General features: G+C 44.0%; 2 protein-coding genes across 2 annotated transcripts in view; one reads left to right on the top strand and one right to left on the bottom strand.

Annotated features, from left to right (window-relative positions):
• Positions 1–24,097, bottom strand: part of TFAP2B (transcription factor AP-2 beta) — a 66,530-nt gene that overhangs the window by 4,113 nt on the left and 38,320 nt on the right. The window contains 3 exon segments of the mRNA XM_033142671.1: positions 270–529; positions 18,592–18,665; positions 18,667–18,734. Of these exon segments, the coding sequence (XP_032998562.1) occupies positions 270–529; positions 18,592–18,665; positions 18,667–18,734 (402 nt within the window).
• Positions 2,503–2,965, top strand: LOC117043206 (dynein light chain Tctex-type 1-like). The gene has a single exon (XM_033142672.1). It carries the CDS (start codon positions 2,531–2,533, stop codon positions 2,870–2,872), a length of 342 nt encoding a protein of 113 aa, XP_032998563.1. The 5' UTR covers positions 2,503–2,530; the 3' UTR covers positions 2,873–2,965.

The raw sequence follows: 24,097 nt of genomic DNA, 5'->3' as shown, positions 1-24,097 counted from the left end.
ACTGTGTTCCTGTTTCCATTGTGCGTCTCTGACCTTACTTCCTTTTAAAAAAAAAAATGTGGGTGTGACCTACCTAGTATAATTCTTCCAAAGCCCAATCCAATATTTTAAAGCTAAAATTAAAATGTTTGTTTAAAAAGATTTCTCTCTCTGCTTTTCCTTTTATTTATTTTCCCCCTAATTTCATTAGCTTCCTTGTTTTTTGTTTTTGTTTTGTTTTGTTTTGTTTCATTTTCTGTGCTTCTCTTCCTTGTCTCCAGTTTTACTACCTGGTCCTTCCCCAGAAGTGTGCCTGTTAGCAGAGTTGTTGTTCAAGAACATCTTGTCCATGCCTTTGAGAGCTTCAGTCAGGTAGTTCTGGAGAGCAGTCAGGGCAGCGCATATGGCTGGGGACCCAAAGCCATGAGTGATGAGGCTGAAGTGAGTCAAGCAGCTCTGAATCCCGGGTTCCAAAATGGGGCTGGGCCTGCTATTGCCAATGGGTGTCCTGTCCTGGGCCAAGAGATCCGTAAATTCTTTACAAAGTTGCCTGCAGAGGAGGAAGACAAAGAGCAGATGGCAAGAGCCAGGGTTGGTCGGGATCAAACCATTTCATTTTCAACACTTTGTAAGACATGTTTAGCGCAACCTTACAATTATAAAAATAATTCTCAACAAGTAAGGGAAATGTTCTTCCACCAAGCAGCTCAGGACCTCAAACAATCCAGGTTGAGAGACTGGCAGGGGCCTTATTAGGTGCTTAAAATACGGCTCTGGGTAGAGGCCCATGATTCAAGTAGCACATGTTAATTTATATACAGTCATACCTCAGGTTACATACGCTTCGGGTTGCGTACTTTTCGGGTTACAAACTCCCGTAACCCAGAAGTGTAACCTGCCGCACGCGCAATCCGCGCATGCGCAAAGTGCATTTTTCAGGTTATGTACGTTTCGGGTTACGTACAGTGACCCGGAACCAATTAAGTACGTAACCCGAGGTACGACTGTATTTATAATTTATATATTTAGACTCCATACAACAGGAGTGTCCAACTTCCAAGAGACTGCAATTTACTCCCACTATAAATAAACTGGCATTGATCTACCCATTGGATTGACCGGAGTTGTTGAGCTTTTTTGGAGGGACAATCAGGGTCTCATGATTGACCAGTAGCAACCAGGTACATCACGCCATCAACAGGTAGATCTCAATCAACCTGTTGGACACCCCTGCCATAGAATATACCAAAAAAAGCCCTCCTGGACCAGGCCAAAAGCCCATCTAGCCCAGCTTCCTGTTCTTACCATGGTCGGCCAGATGCCCCTGGGAAAACTAAAAGTAGGACCTCAACACAACAGCACTCTCTCCACCTGTGTTTCCCGGCTACTGGCATTCAGTGGCATCTACATAACACCTACATATGTATTTATATGTGTACTATAGAGGTACATTGAGAAGAGAAGACTCCCTGGAAAAGACCCTGGTGTTGGGAAAGATGGAGGGCGCAAGGAGAAGGGGACGACAGAGGACGAGATGGTTGGACAGTGTCCTCGAAGCGACTGGCATGAGTTTGGCCAAACTGCGGGAGGCAGTGAAAGACAGGAGTGCCTGGCGTGCTCTGGTCCATGGGGTCACGAAGAGTCGGACACGACTGAACAACAACATAGAGGTACATATAGGCAGACATGCAGAGGGCCACATTTTGGTCCAAAGTCCACCAAAGAAGCAAACAGCTTATTAATACAAATGAAGATTAAATAAAAGTACAATAGAAACTTGCTGTCAGCGCTTACTGTGGGGCGAAGACAGGATGTCCTGGACCTGGTACACCCCACCTGCAGTTTGTTAGCAAAAACTGCTGCTTATATTAAACCAAATTAAGATTGTGGGAGACTCAATGACTCCATAGGCAGATTGAAAGGCAGGAGATCCTGTCCACCACCCACAGTGAGCCTCATGCATACGAGGGAATTGATTGGGTTTAAAGAAACATGTATAAGCTGCCTTTCCAAGTGATACTCTGCCAAGGTGCCTTACATCTTAAATATCCAACCATACAACAATATCAACAAATAAACAAGTAAAACTGCTAAGCCCAGGATTCCTTGTGGGATCTGAACCAGGCCCTCTCCATGCCCACACACAGTCCAATCTGCTACATCAGTCCTCGGGGGGCTTGTTTGTTCTAAGGTATTGCCTGCTGGCTTTCTGCTTGCAGCAGTTATCCTCTGTCTGACATATCCTGAAGGATTTACACACCTGCATTTTATAGCCATTTCAAAATATTGACTTGTTCTTTTCCCCCTTTTTGCATTGCATGTGATCGTTGCATGTGTCATTGCCAATATTTCACCTGAACTTGCAAATGTGCAGCATTTTCTAGCGGGTGCTGGAGTTATACCGTTTAATCCAGAGCTCTGTGTCAACTCCAGTACATTTCACAGAGCTTCTGCTAGAAGGGGAATCCATTGCTAGAAGGGGCCAAAAGCCCCCAGAGCAAAAGACTGGGTGTGGGGAAGATAGGCTGGATTGCTGCTGAAGAAGAAGAAGATGGACGAGCTTCAGTCTGCAGAGGAGACTGTGTTTATTGTGGATGAAGTAAGCAACATTATAAAAGAGGCCATAGAAGGAACAATAGGTGGCAATGCGTATCTGCACAGCAAAGTGAATCAATGGACTACAAGTGTTGTAGAGCAAATTCTGAGTCATCTCACAAAGCTGGGGAAACCTTTCAAATCTGTTGTGACATGTGTGATTATGCAAAAGAATGGTGCTGGACTTCATACTGCAAGCTCTTGCTTCTGGGACAAATCTGCTGATGGAACCTGCACTGTGAGATGGGAGAACAAGACTATGTACTGTATCGTAAGTGCCTTTGGACTCGCAATATGATTGCCTTGGAATTCTTCAGCCTTTGTGTCATCCCTTCCATTTCATATATCCACTAAAACTGTGAATTCAATGAACAACTTTGTTTTTAAAGAACTTCTGTCTTCTTCCAGTGAGAAAATGGGCAAGCAATTTCTGTGCTGTTCCATAAACACATCACCTCTTATCCATATCAAATCACTCCCTGTCTTAACACTTTAAGGACTCTTTTCTCAAGGTGCTAAAACCTGAAACATGCTGCACTTCTTCAGCTTTATTGCAACTGGTTTGAATAAGACTTATTTTCACATAATGCTCTTGTTAGTTATTAAATTGAAGTTCTAAAAAAAAAAAAGACTGGGTGTGGGTGGGTGTGGGTGTGGTGAAATGGATTAAATGAAATAAATTTAGTCAAATAGTTTCCTCAAGGCAACACCACTTGCACACCAGTCCTCCCCTCCTCAAACAGCCTGTTCAATCTGATCTCCAGCGTGCCACCAGCAGAACAGCAGTGCACTTCAGGGAAAGGTATCTGAAGATAACATTAGCGAGAAAAATCAAGCCACGCACTGGAACTGATATGCTCCTTACACATAATCCCTCCCCTCCTCAAGATTCTTAAACTTACTGAGAAAGCAAGCCATGCACACACATGAAAAAAGAGGAGCAATGGGGTGCAGGATGGGGTTGTCTGCTGAGCAGTGGTTAGTTATGGTACTAAGTGTGGGATGTAGAATACAGGAGCAGTCAAACACAACATTGCTAGAGTGGACACAAAAGGCATCTTAGTCCACCAGCCGGAACTTCCTGTTTATTCTGGGCTGGGATGGACTTCCTCTGCGTAACTGGAGATGGGTGTGGTCTCACCTGGGCAGGTTGACACAAAACCACAGGGACCAGACTCCATCTTCCTCTTTTGGACCACGCTCTCAAAGAAGCTGCATTGCTAAGATGCTCTCTTGGCTTCCAAGAGAAGACAAAGGAGCTGTTTTCCCTTATGGAACAGTGTCCTGAGTAAATGTAACTTTTACTAAGTTTAAGTCTTCCTTCTGGGATCCTTTTGTGAACAGAATGATCTATGTAAGCAAACTCTTTTTATGCTTTTATAGAAGACTGTGTAGTCAGAGGCGTAGGAAGGTCAGGTGGTACCCGGTGCAGAAAATTTCTTGTCACACACACACACACACACATTGATCCCCCCCCTGCAAAAATGGTTTTACGTTATTTCATATTTTCTTACAAAGGAATAATAATTTTTTTAAAAAAACTTTTATTTATATCCCGCCCTCCCCGGCCGAAGTCGGGCTCAGGGTGGCTAACATCAGATAATACATAACATTGGTAAAAAATCAAACAATAATTAAATTACCTCCTAAAAACATCTCAAAATCAAATTAAAGCCTAATTAGATGGCTTTCCACAGGGTTAGGGTTGGGAACAGTAAGTGCTCCACTGAACTGAAATTTCAGCCGTCACGACATAGGAAAACAGCCAAGTAAACAGCTTTTTTGGTGGAGGAGGGTCAAGATATTAACCGATATGCATGAAATTTCATATATACCTGTAGCTATATAATCCCTAGTATAGTAAGATAAGACCTTTGTTTTTGTAATTGTTCCTTGATAATTTGTAACCCCCTCCATTATAGAACATGGGGAGGACCGCCCCCTACAACCCCCTTGCTACACCCCTGTGTGTAGTGTGTATTTTGAGAGGGATTAATGGGGAAAATACAAGGACATTTATTATAGAGGTTTTAACGAACCTGAGCAAGCTATCAGCTGTGTGTGTGTGTGTGTGTGTGTGTTTAAAGGGGAATGAGAACTCTGCTAATTTCTGGGACTTGTAAACACAAGTTGGAATAGGATATCTTAAACAATATATCCTCTCCTGCATCCCAAAACATTCCCACACTAAGCTACAATGGGTTTAACACAAGAAGAAGAAGAAGAAGAAGAAGAAGAAGAAGAAGAAGAAGAAGAAGAAGAAGAAGAAGATGAAGAAGAAGAAGAAGAAGGAGGAGGAGGAAGAAGAAGAAAGAAGAAAGGAAGAAGAAGAAGAACGAAGGAAAAGGAAGAGGAAGAAGAAGAAGAAGGAAGAAAAGAGAAGAAGAAGGAAGAAGGAAGAGAAGAAGAAGAAGAAGGAATAGAAGAGAAAGGAAGAAGAAGGAAGAAGAAGAAAGAAGAAGAAGAGAAGAAGAAGAAGAAGAAGAAGAAGGAAGAAGAAGAAGAAGAAGAAAGAAGGACGAAGAAGAGAGAAAGGAAGAAAGGAAAAGAAGAAGAAGAAGAAGAAAGAAGAAGAAGACGAAAAGAAGAAGAAGAACGAATAAAAGAATAAAGAAGAAGAAAAAAGAAAGAATAAAAAGGAAAACTAAGAAAACGAGAAAGAAGCCTCAGAATACATAAGCAGAAGCCGCATCCTAAAAAAGTAAACAAAGGAAAAAGAAGAAGGAAGAAGACGAAATGACTAATACGAAGACTAAGAAGACGGAGACGAAGACGACTAAGAAGACGAAGAAGAGAAGAAGAAAGACAAATAAGAAAGAATAACGAAGAAGAAGAAGAAGAATAAAGAATAAGAGAAAAGAAAGAATGAAAGAAGACAATGACGCAGAATTTTTTCAGGGTGATTGACCATCAAAATAATGACAAACTGTGAGGGAGGGAATCACTATAGTTTTTATTTTACAGATCAGGAACACAGATTTGTGCAGCTTACCCAAGATGCCCAGGCTGAGCAGTAGTTTGAATACAGCAGCTACTTTATCTATACAATGATTATTATTAACTTGTATACCACCCTTCCTCCATACCAATAGATCTCAGGGCGGTTCACACATAAAATGCAAGGGATTCTCAAAATCTGCAACAGTGAACCTCCCTAATTCAATACAAGCATTCTTAAATTGCATGAGCGGTATCTCTCATTCAAATTTCAGGGCAGTCAGAGCAAAAGAAGGCTAACCTACCACATGGTAGGAGGTGAGCACTGGTGGAGGAAGAGGAGTGCAGGGGGAGCACACCACCGCCAGCAGCACGATCCTGGTAGGGTGCCATTGTGGCTCTCCCCCCCCCCACGCTGGGTGCCACGCCCCTTCAGGCAGACTGCCCCGCCCCCAGGACACCACCAGTCCTGCCCCCTCCTGCTCCCCGCCCCCCAGTGCCGGAGCATGAAGCTCCGCCACTGGAGGGTAGGTGCCCCAAAGAAATTCAACGTCTGCAAAACAACAACAACACAAAAGGTATAATGGTTGCCACATAGGCATTATAGATCAACTGATTCATAGAATGGAGTAAGCAGGAGTCTGTCTCCTGGTCCAATCTGCCCCAGTCAAAATATCACACACACAGCTGAACTGGGAAGGACCAGGGAATGAACCCAAGCAGCTAGCCGCATATCTCTGAAATAAACACCATCCTTAGGGAAGCAGAGCAGTAGCTCACAATGCTTCCTTCGCATGACATCACGTACCTGATCCATTCTGCTCACCTGGAGTTACCATGCCAACAGAGGAGTCTTAGCAAGTCAAATTGTTTTAAATTGCTGTTCCCAACCCATTCTTTTTAAAAATGCATTATCAAATTAGCACAAGGGACATGGACTACACATTAAGTGCAACAAGTTGCAGAATCCCACTGTCTTCTGTGCATTTGTTGGTGGCGCAGAAACTAGGGAGTAAACCATTCTACCCAGCCTTCTTTCTGACAAGCTAACCCTCTGTGAGCAGAAATGCCCAAGGAAGGTGAAGGAAGCCTAGGCCTGCAGTCAGAAGTGGTAAAAACCCAAACATGGGCTCATCACCACGTTTGTTGTGTGTGACAACAGGGCTTATCCACACATTGAGATTGGGATTGGTTGCTCTCTCACTAGTGTTAATCTAATACAGGGGTGCCCAAACTTTTTTCAAAGAGGGCCAGATTTGACTAAGTGAACATGCATGAGGGCTGACCAAATAAGTTGTTGACCTTTTCTTAGGATTGAAGTTGTTGACCTTTTTTAGGATGTTACCCCAAAGTTGTTGGCTTCCGGGGAAGGGAAGCCAGATTAAACTGACCGGCGGGCCGGATTAGGCCCCCAAACGGACTTTGCACATGCCTGATCTAATATAATGGGAGGCAGTAATTTATAATTACATCCATAGTAACCCAGTACTTGCAAGACCTAACATGAAATATCTTCTAGGGGTAGACAGAGTTCAAAGGTGAGGGGAGAATTGTGACAGACATGCCTCCAGGTGTGGCATTCTGGGCATACAGTCAAGGAAGCACATGAGGGTGACAGGTGACAGAAGCCGAACACTAGCAGTCTAACCCACAGGGATCCAGTCTGTCTCACCAGACCTTCTGTTTATTGGGTTGGCCCTTTATGATTACCTGCTGTGATGCCAGGAGAAAAAAGAGGAGCCAAGTAGCAAAACAGATATACCTTGGAGTGTATGCAGTGGTGAAGCTGCATGATCCACTACCGGGGGCGGAGAGCAGGCGGGGGCGTGGCACGCATCCCGGGGGCGGGGCGGGCCATCTGTGGGGGCGTGGCACCCAGCTCACAGTAATTAAGGGTAATGGTCCCTGAATTCAGGGGATGGGAGATGTCAACAGGGGAGGAGATTTTAGTATTTTAATTAGGAGGTCGTGATAGGCTGTAACCCAATGGAGGGCAAGGGGAGGGAACTTTTCGCTCAGAGGAAGGTGATATAAACTTGTGTGTTGCTGAATTTGGTGTGCCTGCTTTGGACACCCATCCTTGCAAGTAATTAATGAACCTTTCCTGCTTCACCAACTTTGCTCAGACTTTATTTTAAGGATCCATCCCAGGACTCCGAGTCTTGGGACAGGTGTTTTATATCCAACATCATTGTACATCAACCTGAGATCCTTGGTGAGCTTCAGTTACAGTCTGTTGACAGAAAATAATTAAAAAATCCTTCCAGTAGCACCTTAGAGACCAACTAAGTTTGTTATTGGTATGTAGCTTTGTGTGCATGCAGTTCTTGGGAATATGCCCATCTGAATATTCATCTGAATGAATGGGGTCCTGTTCAGATGGTAGTCATCTTCCAGGAATGTGACCTTTAGCATGTGCGTGTGCATGCACACAAAAGCTCATACCAATAACAAACTTAGTTGGTTTCTAAGGTGCTACTGGAAGGAATTTATGTTATTTTATTTTTACTACAGCAGACCAACACTACTGCAGACCTACCTGTAACTAGTCTGTTGATAGGAAACACTTTCACATTTACTTTTTACATATACATTTTGCTTTTACATTTGTAACACTACACACCTGTCTTTCCTTACTTTTCCTCTCTTCCCTACTCCAACTATTTTTCTTCTAATTACAGGTAGTAGCCGTGTTGGTCTGCCATAGTCAAAACAAAGCAAAATAAAAAATTCCTTCCGGTAGCACCTTAGAGACCAACTAAGTTTGTTCTTGGTATGAGCTTTCGTGTGCATGCACACTTCTTCAGATACACTGAAACGGAAGTCACCAGACCCTTATATATAGCGAGAGAGTGGGGAGGGGTATTACTCAGAGGGTGGTGGGAATGGGTGATCAGCAGATAGGTGTGGAAAACCTGTTGACGACTGTTAACGACTGCAATTGGTCTTATAAGGAAAGGCAAGGGGTGAGATGGCTGAAGATAGCTTTGTCTTGTATAATGAGATAAGAATCCAATGTCATTGTTCAGACCAGGTTTCTCCATGGTTTTAAGTTTGGTGATTAGTTTGCAATTCAGCCACTTCTCTTTTTTCTATGTTTCTCTTTTTCTATTTTCTTCTGTCTCTGAGAAACTAAACACACACAAATAAGTAAAACAGCAGTGCTAACTCTGATGTGGCTCAATGCCCAACACAGCTCAGGACACAGTTGAAGTCCAATGTGGTGAACATCATGTGCTGTAGACCGCTATAGAGCATGAAAGCAAAAAACCATGCCAGGATAAACCAGGAAGAATGCTTTAGCACATGATGAAAAATGGTTTTAAAACCATGGGGATATTTTATTCATTGTTCAGTTTATGGGCAAGATGATAGGAAGATAATTAAACATGTTCAGAATGGTAGCTCTTCTATGGTCTAAGACAGGGGTGGCCAACCTCCAAGAGACTGCGATCTACTCACAGAGTTAAAAACAGAGTTAAAATCTACCCCCTTTTGGGGGGTTCAGGTCAAAGTTGTTGAACTTCTTTAGGAAGGAGGAAAGCGACACTGAGCTTGTGTTAGGAAGGAAAGCCCTGTTTTTGGTGGGTCGGGTCATTTTCGGGGGTGGAGGGCAAAGATGTTGAGTTTTTTTTAGGGGAGCCAAAAGTTTTTAGCTTCTTTGGGGGGAGCCACTGATCTACCAGCGATCTACCACAGACGTCCCGTGATCTACCAGTAGATCACAATCTACCTGTTGACATGCCTGGTCTAAGACTTCTATGGTATAATAGGGAGCAGTGCCATATAGACGTGGCAAAAGTGGGGTGATGGGAGGGGGGAGTATAAATCTCTCATCAAATTGGACTGTCTGCTGCATTTGCATAGTAATACATGTTCTGAATACCATCATCATTTTGCTGTTGCAAAGCCAAGAACACCAAAAAACATCCAGGAAAAAAACACATCATTTATAGTGCTACATTTCCATACCTTTAATGGAAAGGTGGGCACATTTTATTTATTCATTTACAGGTGAAAACTCGAAAAAATTAGAATATCGTGGAAAGGTTCATTTCTTTCAGTAATTCAACTTAAAAGGTGAAACTAATATATGAGATAGACTCATGACATGCAAAGCGAGATATGTCAAGCCTTTATTTGTTATAATTGTGATGATTATGGCGTACAGCTGATGAGAACCCCAACTTAACAATTTCAACTATCAGCTGTACGCCTAATCATCACAATTATAACAAGCAAAGGTTGGCATATCTCGCTTTGCATGTCATGAGTCTCTCTCATATATTAAACTCCAGTAGCTAATGAAAACAATTGCTTACATAAATGACTTTTCCACGATATTCTAATTTTTTGAGTTTCACCTGTATTTGTCATATAGGAGGAGAAAAAAAATCCTCACCTCTGCGGAAACTACAATGCTAGTTTCCATCCCCTGTTTCTAAGGCTCCACTAGCAGATAGGTAGGTACACAGATGTTTACAACCTTGCCTTTCTATACACCACTTTTGGCCACATTGGGGCGTCAAGGATGAATGCCAGCCCTTTTGCTCATTAACATTCCACTGACAAAGCTCCACTTCAGGTACAGTAGCAAAGTGTGTGACAAGCAAAGTTAAAACGCTTTTTCTATTGCTCCGCGATTATATGACATGTTTGATTAAAGCAGACAAATGGATGCAATCTACAATCGGGAGCGAAAGCCCATCTAACTTATTTACTGAGGTAGGGACATGTTGTTGTTCAGTCATTCAGTCCGTGTCCGACTCTTCGTGACCCCATGGACCAGAGCACGCCAGGCACGCCTATCCTTCACTGCTCTCTCACAGTTTGGCCAAACTCATGCCAGTCGCTTCAAGACACTGTCCAACCATCTCATCCCTGTCGTCCCCTTCTCCTTGTGCCCTCCATCTTTCCCAACATCAGGGTCTTTTCAGGGAGTCTTCTCTTCTCATGAGGTGGCCAAAGTACTGGAGCCAGGGTACCATGTGTGGGGTGTATTATTGCTAGAGCCAGAGCCGTCTCATTCATAGGGGCAGGTGGCGCGGTGCACCAGGGCGCCAGGCCCCCCAGGGGTGCCCCCGCGAGCCCGCCGGCATACCGGGCGCCCCCTCACCAACCTGCCCCCGCCCCTATGTGGCGGGGGATGAGGTGCCTGGCACTGCAAGCCAGCCACCCTCCTGAGCCCCAGCTGTATCGCTGGGAAGGTCGCGCAAAGCCCCGCGCTGCTCCAGCGCCACATCCATCATCCCCCGAGGGGCGGCCAGCGCGGGAGGGAGGTGGGCGAGTGGGGGATGAGGGGCGTGGCGCTGCAATCCGGGCCACCCTCCGGAGCCCCAGCTGGAGTGCTGGGAAGGGCGCACAAAGCTCCGCGCCGCTCCAGCGCCACGCCCCTCATCCCCCGCGTCGCCCCGCCTCCCTCCCGCGCTGGCCGCCCCTCGGGGGATGATGGACGTGGCGTTGGAGCATCGCGGGGCTTTGCGCGCCCTTCCCAGCGCTCCAGCTGGGGCTCCGGAGGGTGGCCGGCTTGCAGCGCCACGCCCCTCATCCCCCGCTCGCCCACCTCACCTCCCGCGCTGGCCGCCCCTCGGGGGATGATGGACGTGGCGCTGGAGCAGCGTGGGGCTTTGGCGCGCCCTTCCCACGCTCCAGCTGGGGCGCCGGAGGGTGGCCGGCTTGCAGCGCCACGCCCCCATCCCCCGCTCGCCCACCCCCCCTCCCGAGGGGCGGCCAGCGCGGGAGGGAGGTGGGCGAGAGGCGGCCCACCGGGGGCGCCGAGGGATCGTCGCGCCAGGGCGCACGATCCCTTTGAGGACGGCCCTGGCTAGAGCACCAAGGACAACATTTCCTGTTGCCAAGAATGGACACACAGGGGGATGTGGCTCCAGACAAGGAGGACTTCCTCTCATACCTGCTGTGGATCCTCCTCCCCCTGTGTGTGACCAGTAAGATGGGCAGGACCCTAGCTGACCAGGTAAAAGGGCTGGCTACGCAACCATCTCTCTCTTGGACTTGGACTCTCTTACTCTCGGACTTTCGCTCTTCTTAGCCAGTGCATGGCTCAACCTTCACACAGGATGGAGCCCACAAGCAGAAAGTCTGAGATGTAGCTCGACTTCTTTTCCCTGTAACCACATGATAAAGCCTTCCTTCGGATTAACTGCTGTGAACTGAGTTACAGGTAGGTAGCCGTGTTGGTCTGCCATAGTCAAAACAAAATAATAATAATAAAATTCCTTCCAGTAGCACCTTAGAGACCAACTAACATGAAAAGCTCATACCAAGAACAAACTTAGTTGGTCTCTAAGGTGCTACTGGAAGGAATTTTTTTATTTTTTTATTTTGTTTTGCTGTGAACTGAATGTGAGTAAAAACTTTATTCTTACTTTTAAATAAGAGTGTGATGTGTTATTACTATTTTAAGAGGGAAATAAATGGGAAACTTACCAGGAACAACCCAGACTGGACAAGCCAGACTGGATTGCTTAATTAAAGGATTCTAACGAATCACCAACTTGCTTCCAATAAGTTGCAAGGGGAATGTGTTCCGCTGTTTACTCACTAGTGTGAGTGAAAGAGGGATAATATCAAAACAATATATCTTCTCCTACCTTCCTTAACATTCCCACACCATGATCTTTTAAAAGCCCATGGATTTTCACCTAAATCTATTTATCATACAAATGGTTAGAAATAAGGTGCAGGAGTGCTGAATACAAATTGCACCTTCTAAACAAAACAAAATAAAAAATTCTTTCCAGTAGCACCTTAGAGACCAACAAAGTTTGTTCTTGGTATGAGCTTTCGTGTGCATGCACACGTCTTCAGATACACTGAAAACGGAAGTCTTCAGGATACACTGAAACTTAGTTGGTCTCTAAGGTGCTACTGGAAAGAATTTTTTATTTTGTTTTGACTATGGCAGACCAACACGGCTACCCACCTGTAACCTTCTAAACAGAACAAAATGAACAGCAAGTCTTGTGGCACTTTAAAACTAACAAAACTTCATCATGGGAAAAGGTTTTGTGGGCACTAGTCCACTTCACCAGATGCATGAAGGGTTATCCTGAATTATACATACACAAGTGGAGTAGTGGGGTAGAATTGTAAACATTCATATCAGAAGGGTGGGGGGGGAATGCAGATTGTGATAATTGACAGCAGCAATTCACAAAAAAAGAGGCTTTTGATAACACAACTTCCTAGCATTGCTAAGCCAAGAAATGTTGTATGAGTAAACAAAAAACCTTTGCCCCATTCTTGACAAATAAGATAAGAGTTCACAAGGAGACATAAATGGTGTGAAGTAGCCAGGTAGTTATGTTAGGTAAAGGTAAAGGTAAAGGGACCCCTGACCAGGGGTGTAGCAAGGGGGGCGGTCCGCCCCATGTTCCATAATGGAGGGGGTGACAAATTATCAAGGACAATTACTGCCCTACTAGGGTGGTTCATAAAAAACTTTATTTTTAAAAATGTGTGTTTCAAAGGTCTTATCTTACTATACTAGGGATTATATGGCTATATATGAAATTTCACGCATAACGGTTTAATATCTTTGACCCTCCTCCACCAAAATAGCTGTTACCTTGGCTGTTTTCCTATGTCCGTCAAGGCTGAAATTTCAGTTCAGTGGAGCACTTACTGTTCCCAACCCTAACCCTGTGGAAAGCCATCTAATTAGACTTTAATTTGATTTCGAGATGTTTTGAGGAGGTAATTTAATTATTGTTTGATTTTATACTAATGTTATGTATCTGGTGTTAGCCACCCTGAGCCCGACTTCAGCCGGGGAGGCGGGATATAAATAAAAGTTTTTATATTATTACTTGTTATTATTCCTTCGTAAGAAAATATGAAATAACGTAAAAACCATTTTGCAGGGGGGGGGGGAAATCAATGGGGGGGGGTGACAAGAAATTTTCCGCACTGGGTACCACATGACCTTCCTACGCCTCTGGCCCTGACCATTAGGTCCAGTTGTGTTCCGACTCTGCGGTTACGGCACTCATCTCAACGTTAATGGCAGAGGGAGCCGGTGTACCACTTTCCGGGTCATGTGGGCAGCATGACTAAGCCGCTTCTGGTGAACCAGAGCAGTGCACGGAAACGCTGTTTACCTTCCCACCGGAGCGGTACCTATTTATCTACTTGCACTTTGACTTACTTTCAAACTGCTAGGTGGGCAGGAACTGGGACCGAACAACGGGAGCTCACCCCGTCGCGGGGATTTGAACCGCCGACCTTCTGATCGGCAAGCCCTAGGCTCTGTGGTTTAACCCACAGCACCACCCACGTCTTTGTTAGGTACAAAGCCATATTATAATAGGATGGTCCCTCTGTGCTGTCCTGAAACTGAAAGCAGATCAAATGTTACAAGATGATGGTGAAAGTTCTCGTATGAGTGTCTTATCCATTAGGAAACAAAAGGAGAAAAAAGTAGAAATGTCAAATTTGCAGGCCAAATATTTTTCATCTTCAAAGAGCATGGCTCTGTGAGCAATTAAAGTTCTGGGGACATTAATATCTTTTGACCCTGCGGAAAATGGCAATCAAATTCCAATCACGTCTAGAAAACATCTGGACAAATTTGAGCAATGATTTTTCAGCCATCCATATATTTCTTAAATTACGCTGTCAACGGAGAAAGCCACATCCTAGGGCACGAAATAAATGAGATCTGTTTTGAGGGCCTGCCTGCAAGAAAGGACGTGTGGGGGGAAACAGGCAGCCCTACACTACCAAAGGCCTAAGCCTGCCATAAAACACCAAACAATATGGCAACAGGAAGCCAAAGGGAGGCATAAATCAAACAAATAGAAAAGCTATTGTAAAAGTTTCAATGAGCTAGAGAGAGACATCTAAATATAGCAGCAGATTTAATATTCCACCCCCCTGCTGCCCCCCAAGCTGCTGCTGTAAAAGCGTCAGATATATGGATGATTAACAGTAAAACATTGGGAGGCGGGGGTGAAATTTATTTTTGTCATCTTGGATGGATAGCCAAGAATCCTATGGAAATCAACTTAAGAATTTTCTGCTGACAGGGGGGTTAGGCCCAAGGTCACCCTTCATAAGGAAAGATGGGCTGACAAAGAAGGGAGTCATGTTATGCCAATTTTGGCAAACCCATTTTGCAAAAAAATAATGGCAAAGAGTGCATTTCATCTGTTGGCGTGAGAATGGCAGTGCAGTTTACCATTTGATTCATCACAACTGACATTTCTAAACTGACGTTTCCTCCCACACCATTAAGCAACCTTGCCGCCATGCAATAAGTGTGAGCTGAATTGTGTATTTTGCTCAGGTTGAAGTGACGGCACTATCCAATGCCAGCTCGTTCATCAAGGCCAAAAACCCCAGAAGGCAAGCTTAGGACACATCCTTGTCCACACTATACTGCACCTGGACCTTAATGTCATCGGCTCAGCCTCTTACAGAGACAAGAAGGGATGTCCCTGGTATACACATTGGAGTGGGTTTTCTAGAGCAGTTGCTTGGGGTGCAGCATAGTGTCTAGATGTTGCTGGACTATTGTCTCCCCAGGATCCCCAACCATTGGCCATGCTAGCAGGGACTCATTGGAAACGTGAGTCCAACATTTGAAGGGGCCACAGCTTCCCCACCATTGTAGGAAGTAACCACTGTAGGAACCCTACACACAAAACACATGGCTGGAACCATCTTCAACTTTTATCCCCCATCCACATGGATCTGACAAAGTGTGTTCTCCTTCATGGAGAGCACGTGTTGCGGTGGGGGCTAGCAAGTCCACCCCTCTGCTGCTGGGCGGGTTATTTGGATGGCCACTACTGTGATTGGGCTCTGGCTGTCGTTGGGGAGATTCATATGTTGCAATTTGTTGATGGACAGCCCAGAGCCTATAAATGACCCTGCACTCAGCGTCGGAGCCCTCCTGGCTTCGTGCATCGGATCGCCCGCCCTCCCGCCCTGTTTATTAGGCCTCTGCATTGACCTTGCTATGCATGTCATGGGGTCTTCTGTGTTGAGCAGGGGGCCTGGTAGGAATTTTTGCCACTTGGCTGATTGGATTTGCCATTTGGTTTTTTCGCCTACTGCGTAGCAATTAGTCACAACTTGTAGGTTGGCGGTTAGGCATTGGTTATAAATTGGTTGGTGGAGGGGCAGAGTTGCTGTGGTTGCCCCTCCTATGCTGCGAAGGGGCAGGTTGGCTGTGTTTGCCCCTTCAAGGCTGCTGCTGCAAGGGGAATTCCGTTACAGGATCCAGGGGCTCACCATGCTTGTCCGTTTCCCCCCGGTCGGGGGCCAGGGCCCACGCAAGAGCCCCTGGGAGCATTTGGGGAGAACGGCGCACATTCTCTCCCCAAAGCGTTTCTCCCCTATACTGACTCCACAGGCGGGGTGGGTGTCAGTTCTGTCCCCAGAGGTACAGATAGTCTGAACCAATGCCTAAGCAACCACTCACTTATTTTGTATTCAATACAGTTGTGGCCAAATTAATGCCAAAAACCTAAAACTTATATCTGGTGTGAAGTGTGTTTTACTTGAGGGGTGGATTGGGGACCTCGACACGCAATGCTTGGAGGCAGGAACTGTGGGCTGGACAATTATTTGTTTCCTTCTAACCCAAATATCAATCAGACAAGAAAGCAACATTTTGGCATCTTTGGTCTTGCCCACATATTCTAGAACAGCAAGAGAAGAGGCCACTAGGAAGTGACTAATGCACTGATACAGAAACAGTCAGTCCTTAGTTTTTTCACCCAGGAAAAGGACTGTGTCCTAGCCCTCACATAATCGCTTTCACCATGGCTACACAACTACTAGGCCCACCCAGTTAACAGCATCACAATTCCATTGCAGTTTTGTAAATTGTCTGATACAAGAAGCAAGTGACACACATCTCCAGGTGGACAGATCTGCACAACCAAACAGAACAGGACAAAACAGCAAGGATGTGCAACACCATCCTGAATTAACTATATCTGAACACAGATGAAATGGGGAAATGTACACATGCAGATAACACCAGAGTCACCGGAAGAAATTTTGAAGCACAGGAATCAAATCTCATTGAAGCTATTGCAAAAATTATAATTGATTTTTTTGTTATTTTGGACCACATCAGAAAGGGGAAATTAAGCAAAGCAACAGCTACACAATCACTGTAGAGATACATCCACTCACAGAATTGAATATTCAAATTATTAGAGCCCAAGGAATACAGAATACAGGTGGGTTGTTAACGAAATTGCAAATTAGCACAGAGAATACTGTATTTAACACCCATTGAGAATTCGGGGTAAATAGTATGACTTTTGAAGTGATTTCATAAACATGTGTGGGGAAGGCCCACTGGAACTGGTTTTCCATGTATTTCTGGGGGTGGAATGAATGGGAAATGATCCCATCTGTCAAAATGTTGTGTTGCCTGAAACTGATTGTTGAATATGGAAGACCAACTGTGTCAAGTCCTCAGAAGGTAAACATTTATACAGCACTTTGGAACAGAATCATATAATTGTTGAGTTGGGAGGGACCCTGAGGATCATCTAGTCCAACCCCCTGCAATGCAGCTGTCCCATATGGGGATCAAACCTGCAACCTTGGTGTTATCAGCACCACAGTCTAACCAACTGAGCTATTCAGTTGACAGGACTTCACATCTGGACCTTTCAAGTTTTGGGTATATCATATATTATCTCCCCTGAAGTCAAAGGGGCTTGTTTCTAAGTAAATACACTAAAGATCAGAATTGGGGAGGGGGGGTCAAGGAAAAGCACCCTGGATTTATGTCAGTTCCAACAGCCCCAGACAACACTACCCAAAACCAAAATATGGCTTCCACAGGAAAGCATCTTTTCAAATCACAGAAGCTGCCTTCAAGAGAGACACATCTGCATGCAGCAATTCACTATGTACAATTTATCCACGCTACCTTAATCAATCCACACAACCTCTTAAACAAACACACACAGAAAAAAGTTGTCTGGTGCACTGCAATGAGCCTGTGGCCAACTGTTTTGAATGCTGATAGCATCCATAATGCAAATATACCATAAACCTATAAACCTGAAGGCACAGATGTTGCTGGTTATTTCACATTAATAGGGTGCGCCTGGTCTTAGGAACCTCTCTTCTGCAGCTTCTTGCTTCTCCCATTTTACCTTTTGTCCATTCTGACTCTCCCTTAATTCCCTCCCTGAAAACCCTGCTTCCATCTAGAACTGGAGAAAGTCAGTCCAATTGCTACTATGGAGACCCTTCTGACTGGCTTTGTGCCTTCCTTCCACCTCCACCCCAGGCCAACATTAGAGCACCTCAGCCAACCACTTTAGAATGGAAAAGAATGTCTAAGCAAACAAAACCCTAAAATACGTTTGGATTGTATTACAGAAAATTGTTTGTTTGTTTGTTGATTGTATCCTGCTCATCTGACCGGGTTGCCCCAGCCACTCTGAGTGACTTCCAACAGAATATAAACGAATGCAACAAAACAGCAGACTTGAAAAGCTTCCCAATTCTGGGCTGCCTTCAGATTGTCTTCATGAGCCCACATGGTACTGTACACAAACACATGCTCATTAAGTCACAAGAGCCGTCCTATTCAGGCCTTCAACCCCAGTAGGATTCTAATAATGGAAGGGAGACCATGTTCCCAGTGGCCTGGCCACACCACCTTCATTTTCAGAGGGCATGCCTTCATGCTGATACTTTGCTACTAGTTTGCTGTAACATAAAATAATTGTTCCACCTCGGGTGCTTCCTGAATGAGAGACCTCTTGGATACCATATATAAGCCACTTGGAGCTCTCTTTGGAGGGAAAGCAATATATCAAATGTAATAAATAATCCAGCAGTAGTCAAATCTGAACTGAGCTTGAATATGTGAACACTACCACAACGTACCTGTTAATCTGAAAATTAACCTAGGGGATAAAATCCACAGGGAGCAAAAGTTGCGACAGTGTGGTCTGTTTTGTAATTTAAGATCTACTGATCCCACGAAAACAACCTGCTAAAGTATCAACATGAAACTACCAGTTTCAGGGCCAGAATGTTGAAAGCAAAGTATATTATAGGGTTATTCCTACTCACTTTGTGGCAAGCAGCATATTCTTCCTGGAGTGGAGATCCGTAGGGTCTGTGTGCTGTCTGTTCAGGTACTCAGAAAACAGCTTTGGCTGGGAACTCAGTTTCACAGATGTATCCAAAATCCCGAGCTAAATGTACAGCTTCTCCTGGGGAAAGATGGGCAGCTTTGATCATCATAGGTTGACCACATTGTCACAATCCTCCTTAGCCAGTGAGTCCCAACTGAGTGAGACTGGCATATAGGCAGATCCTTAGATCTGTCATACCAACAACTAACTTTTCAGTTATCATGACCTTCTTCAGTCATTTGAAGATGTCCTGCACCTTCATCCTAAGCATTGCATTAAGCCGTTGGTCATACTGAATGTAGTAGAGTTCTACAGCATGAAATGTCTGTGACCTGGGCCACGAGAGGGTAACCAATATAACCACATCAGCTCAGCTAGATGCTGGCTAAAGCTGTTAGCAAGCAGACTGAATCACACAAACGGGGAAATGCACATTGTGTATATCTACAAAGCAAACCTGAATTAGTTATTCCATCCCCTGAAAGGTGTTCTGTGATGGGAATCTAAAGATTCCTAATAAATCTACAGTTCCCAGAATTCTTTGAAGGAAGCCGTGACTGTTAAGTGGCATAATAATGATATCACTTAGTAGTGGGGTCAGCCTTACACTAAGACTGGGATAGGAAGTAGTTTTACTCCTCAAGGTTGCACTGGCAATATTGTGGAAAGAGCTATTCGGCTAAGCACTTTGAAGCCCCATTTATTTCAATGGGAGAGACTGACATGCACACTTATTTCTCCTGTTGAGTTCAGTCCGATTTTATAGCGCTTACTTTTGACTGAATTGTACCTTTTGGAGTGCAACGCCGGAAAAAAATACCGTTGGGTTTTATTATTCTCTTTCCCAAGAGTTATTTTTTCGCTCTTCTTGTACACTTTCTTCAGACTGCTTTCTCTACCTCCATTGCCCTCCTTCCCATATAGTAATTGGCAAACAATTAAAAACAAGCAGACTTGCACACTATGTTGCAACACCTTCTTTCAATAGGCCAGAGTCCAGGAAGCCAAAAAACAGTGTTCTAGACTCTCATAGCATTGTAGGTTCTCTAATAAGTAGAGCTGGAAGAGAAATTCATGCAAAGAAAGGAGTTCCTTCTTCCCCTGTGGTAGAAGACCTGGATACTGATTGAGCAAAGCCTCACTGAACATTCACAACTTGGAGAACATTCAAGACATCGAGCCTGTCATAAATACAAAGCGATGTAATGCTATTGTAAGAAGTTACAGATTGAGTTGCAGTTAGGAAGATAGGACTCAGGAGCTTTAGATAATCTGGATGCTAGCATTAATATTAGGGCTCCAAGTTGAGCTAAGTCTTGTCTAGCCTCCAAGCACAAATGCCGAATCCTGAACATACATGAAAACGGACAAGACTAAAGAAGCACAAGTGTAACAACAGAGAACCCACACAAACAACGCTGACACCAAACCCTACATATACTAAGGTAAAATAGAAACATCGTCACCCCCACCTCACCCACCCTCCCATCCCACCCACCTCTTTCCCCCTTTCTCTCTAACATCTCAACAACCAAAACTGATTTGTGAAAATGTTACCTGGAAAAAATACGAGAGAGACATTGCACACACTTTTGTAAATCAAGAAAACCTTTAATAATAATAATAAATGGACAAGACTGTGCCTCTGGCATTTGTAGCATGCATTTTCCCTCCCTTGTCGCAAGTGAATTTGGGCATTCTGTTGCTATGCAGGAATGGATAGTGCAAAGTTCTCCAAACTTCCTGTTCCTCTGTGGTTATATTAGAAATATTCCCTGCACAACTCCCTTGCTCAGCAGATGTCAAAACTGTCCATCAAAAGTCTCCATATCTCCTAGGTGAGGGAGATGTGAAGGCTTTATTTCCATTCCAACGTGAAGGACCATCAAAAAAAATTATGCACATCAGAAGTCGAAAAGCACCCTAAGTTAACATGAGTCAGCACTACCCTAAGGAAGTAAAGTGCAAGTCTCAGGCTGGGTTCCTATTAAACAGAACTGAACCCCTAAACAGGCTACCAAAAAATACAACAGCAGGCAGTCAACACATGTATACATTCTGTTGTTGTTGTTGCTTGTTATGTATTTTGTGTTCTCATTTTGTATTTTGATATTTTTGACTGTGTTCCAGTGTAAAACATCATGTACTTCATCAATTGGGGCTTGCATCCTGCTGAAATTTATCCCTTTGCCATTGAAAAATAAAAAATAGATACCTTCACCTCACTACATCTCCCTCAAAATGTAGCATGTAGGATAAAAATTCTGTGTACATGTATTCAGGAAAAGTTAAGGCTTGTTGACATGGGAATTTATAGTGGATTTGTTGCTACTCGTGGACGCAAGCTTTACAACATCTGCACAATGCTGTCCTAATCAAAATACCATCAGTCCTCTGGCCCAAGCCACTGTTCCACCCTGTCTGAAATCCGCTACCATTATACCCCTGCCCAAAAAACCAAAGATAGACAGTCTGAATGATTTTCGCCCTGTGGCGTTGACACCCATTATAATGAAATGTTTTGAAAAACTGGTGAGGAACTGCATCATATCTTGTTTGCCGGTGGGACTCAACCCTTACCAAGTTTGCGTTCAAGGCAAAGAGATCCACGGAGGATGCTGTGGCAATGGCTCTACATGCTGTCCTGACTCATTTGGAGAAACACGGACTATGCAAGATTGTTATTTGTAGACGCTAGTTCGGCATTTAACACTATTCTTCCGCACAGATTGGTTCCCAAACTATTAGAACTGGGACTTCCACCGTGCTTATGCAGGTGGATATTAGATTTTCTATCAAACCCAATGGGTCAGGATGGGTTCCCACATCTCTGCAGATCTCCTCATGAATACGGGGACGCCGCAGGGGTGCGTGTTGAGCCCGCTTCTATATACAGTCTACACAGCTGGCTGTCCCCCGAAATACCCCAGTAATAAGATCATTAAGTTGCAGATGATACAAAGGTGGTTGGTTTAATTACGGCTGGAGAGGGGGAGGAGGCCTATAGGAAGGAAGTTGAGCAGTTGGCGGACTGGTGCAGGGAAAACATTTACTCCTCAACTTAAAGAAACAAAAGAGATTATTGTGGATTTTAGGAAATGTAAATTGAATATTCAGCCACTTAATTATTGAGGTCTTGGTGTTTCGATTTTTGGGAATGGAGTTGAGAGATGACCTAACCTGGGGAGTTACAGGTAGGTAGCCCGTGTTGGTCTGCCATAGTCAAAACAAAATAAAAAAAATAAAAAAATTCCTTCCAGTAGCACCTTAGAGACCAACTTAAGTTTGTTCTTGGTATGAGCTTTCGTGTGCATGCATGTATCTGAAGAAGTGTGTATGCACACGAAAGCTCATACAAGAACAAACTTAGTTGGTCTCTAAGGTGCTACTGGAAGGAATTTTCTTATTTTTTATTTTGTTTTGACTAACCTGGGAGAAAACAGCAAGACCTGGTGAAGAGAGCACAGAAGAAGTTATATTTTCTGAGAATCCTACGGAAAAAATAATCTCGCAAAGGACCTGTTGATGGCATTTTACCATTGTACTGTTGAGAGCGTATTAACTTATGGTCTGTGTGTGGGTTTGGGAGTTTGCACGGTCAGGGGAAAAACCAATGCTGTCCAGGTTGTAAAGACTGCCGAGAGAATAAACTGGGTGCACTCTTCCCACCTTGGATCAAATCTAGCCTCCAGATCATGCAGAAGAAAAGCTGCAGAGATAGTGCATACCCCGGAAATTATCTGTTTCAGCTTCTGCTTTCTGGAAGAAGGTACAGGGTTATAAAGACCAGACTAGGCCGCCTGAGAAACAGTTTCTATCCCAAAAGCGCTTTTGGTTTCAAAACACAGTGTAGGCAGTCTCTAAGGAGTATCTGTAGTTAGTTGTGGGGCATCAGAGTTTTGGGGGGCTAACCAGGCAGGGTATTAAAGTTTAAGAGGTTAATTATTATGCATAGATGGGATGGGGAATGAGTCAATAGGGTTTTAGGATAGTAGGCTTGTTGGTTTTGGCATGTCTGGTGTAGATTTCAATTTTGTGTTCTTCATGGGACAATGACAATAAAGGTTATCGTATTGTATTGTATCATATCGTATCGGAATGTTCTGTTTTACAAACAATCCTTAAATCCAACCACAGTGAGTGTGGATATAGCTTTGGTACTAGGGGGAATTAAAATATTATAAAGTAAGTTGTGTAAAATTTAAATACCTGCCCCTTTTCTGATTACTGATACCACACTGTAGTTTAAACCTAGTGGAGGAGGGAGGAGGAGGAGGATCAAGGGCAAACCCCAGAGACTGTTACCTACAAAAACAAATATGTCTAATAATCCTAATGACACGTTATTTTCAAAAGGAAAGGAAGTGGGAGAGAAAGATGACCTTCATCAAATCTCCGTTCACCATGGATGTTTAATTCTCCTTATGAAACTTACAAGATAAAGACCAGACTCCCTGCCCTTGTGAATCCTGAACAGTGATGAATGAAAACATTTTTGCCACAGGCAATAAAATGGAAGAGCAGTGGAAGAGAGGGAGATAGTGCTGAAGCAGCTGCTAATTCAGTAGGATAGGCCAAGATATAGTTTCTTTAAGGGAAAACTGTTTGGCTTGCTCAGCAACAATTTTGTATATTTTGTAATGCATCTCACTCCAATATTCAGTCACAAACACAAATGCATCTCAGTCCAATAGTTGCATACACAATTCTAGTTCCCTGTTAACTTTGAGAATTCCTAGAGTGATTACAGTCCACAATAGAAGCACTTGAATAGGGTTTGGGTGGAGTTATGTGTGATCCAACACAGAAATGCCACCTGAGTTGTGCATGATGGACTGTAATCATACAGTACTGTATCAGCAATTTATTATGTGCAAGTTTGCTGTCCATCTGTATCCTAAGGGACCTTTGGGCTGCTTTCCTCTCATCCCTCTCCTCTCCATTTTCTGTGATCATTTCCTATTTACTTTATAAACTTTGGAATGTCTTCACTTCTCATTAAATGTCTCTCTGAAATGGACCTTCATCATCATCATTAATTTAACAACAACTTAGGAACCAGGAAATTGAGTGATATCCTGCAGATCCAAACAGAAGCAGAATTTTGTCAAGTAGCTAGCAAAGGTCTCTGGTACCAATACCTTTATTCCTGAAGTAGGTATGCTGACTTTTCTAATGGCTTCATTCAGGTTTACAGCTTAATCACATTCAAATAACCAGATTTTGGAACCTTGAAGTCAATAATTACATATAGTACACTAATGGTACCCAGTGGTGTTTTTTTTTTAAAATTCTGCTTTTGAAAGAATCCCGTGAATCCTTATTAGTTGTCAGATACAAGTATTTGTCAAGGGGAAGCCACCAATTCTTCTCTGAAGCCAGCATGCCTCTCTATAACCCAGAACAAAGCACAGTTCTATCCACATTGACTGGGGCCAGCC

Source organism: Lacerta agilis, chromosome 3, assembly GCF_009819535.1.
Source record: "Lacerta agilis isolate rLacAgi1 chromosome 3, rLacAgi1.pri, whole genome shotgun sequence".
NCBI lineage: Eukaryota > Metazoa > Chordata > Lepidosauria > Squamata > Lacertidae > Lacerta > Lacerta agilis.
Note: the sequence above shows the minus strand (reverse complement) of the source record. Positions and strands in the feature narration are given on the sequence as shown.

What these genes read in the sequence shown, in the direction of transcription:
- LOC117043206 (XM_033142672.1), top strand. Translation starts at nt 2,531, where the DNA reads ATGGACGAGCTTCAGTCTGCAGAGGAGACTGTGTTTATTGTGGATGAA.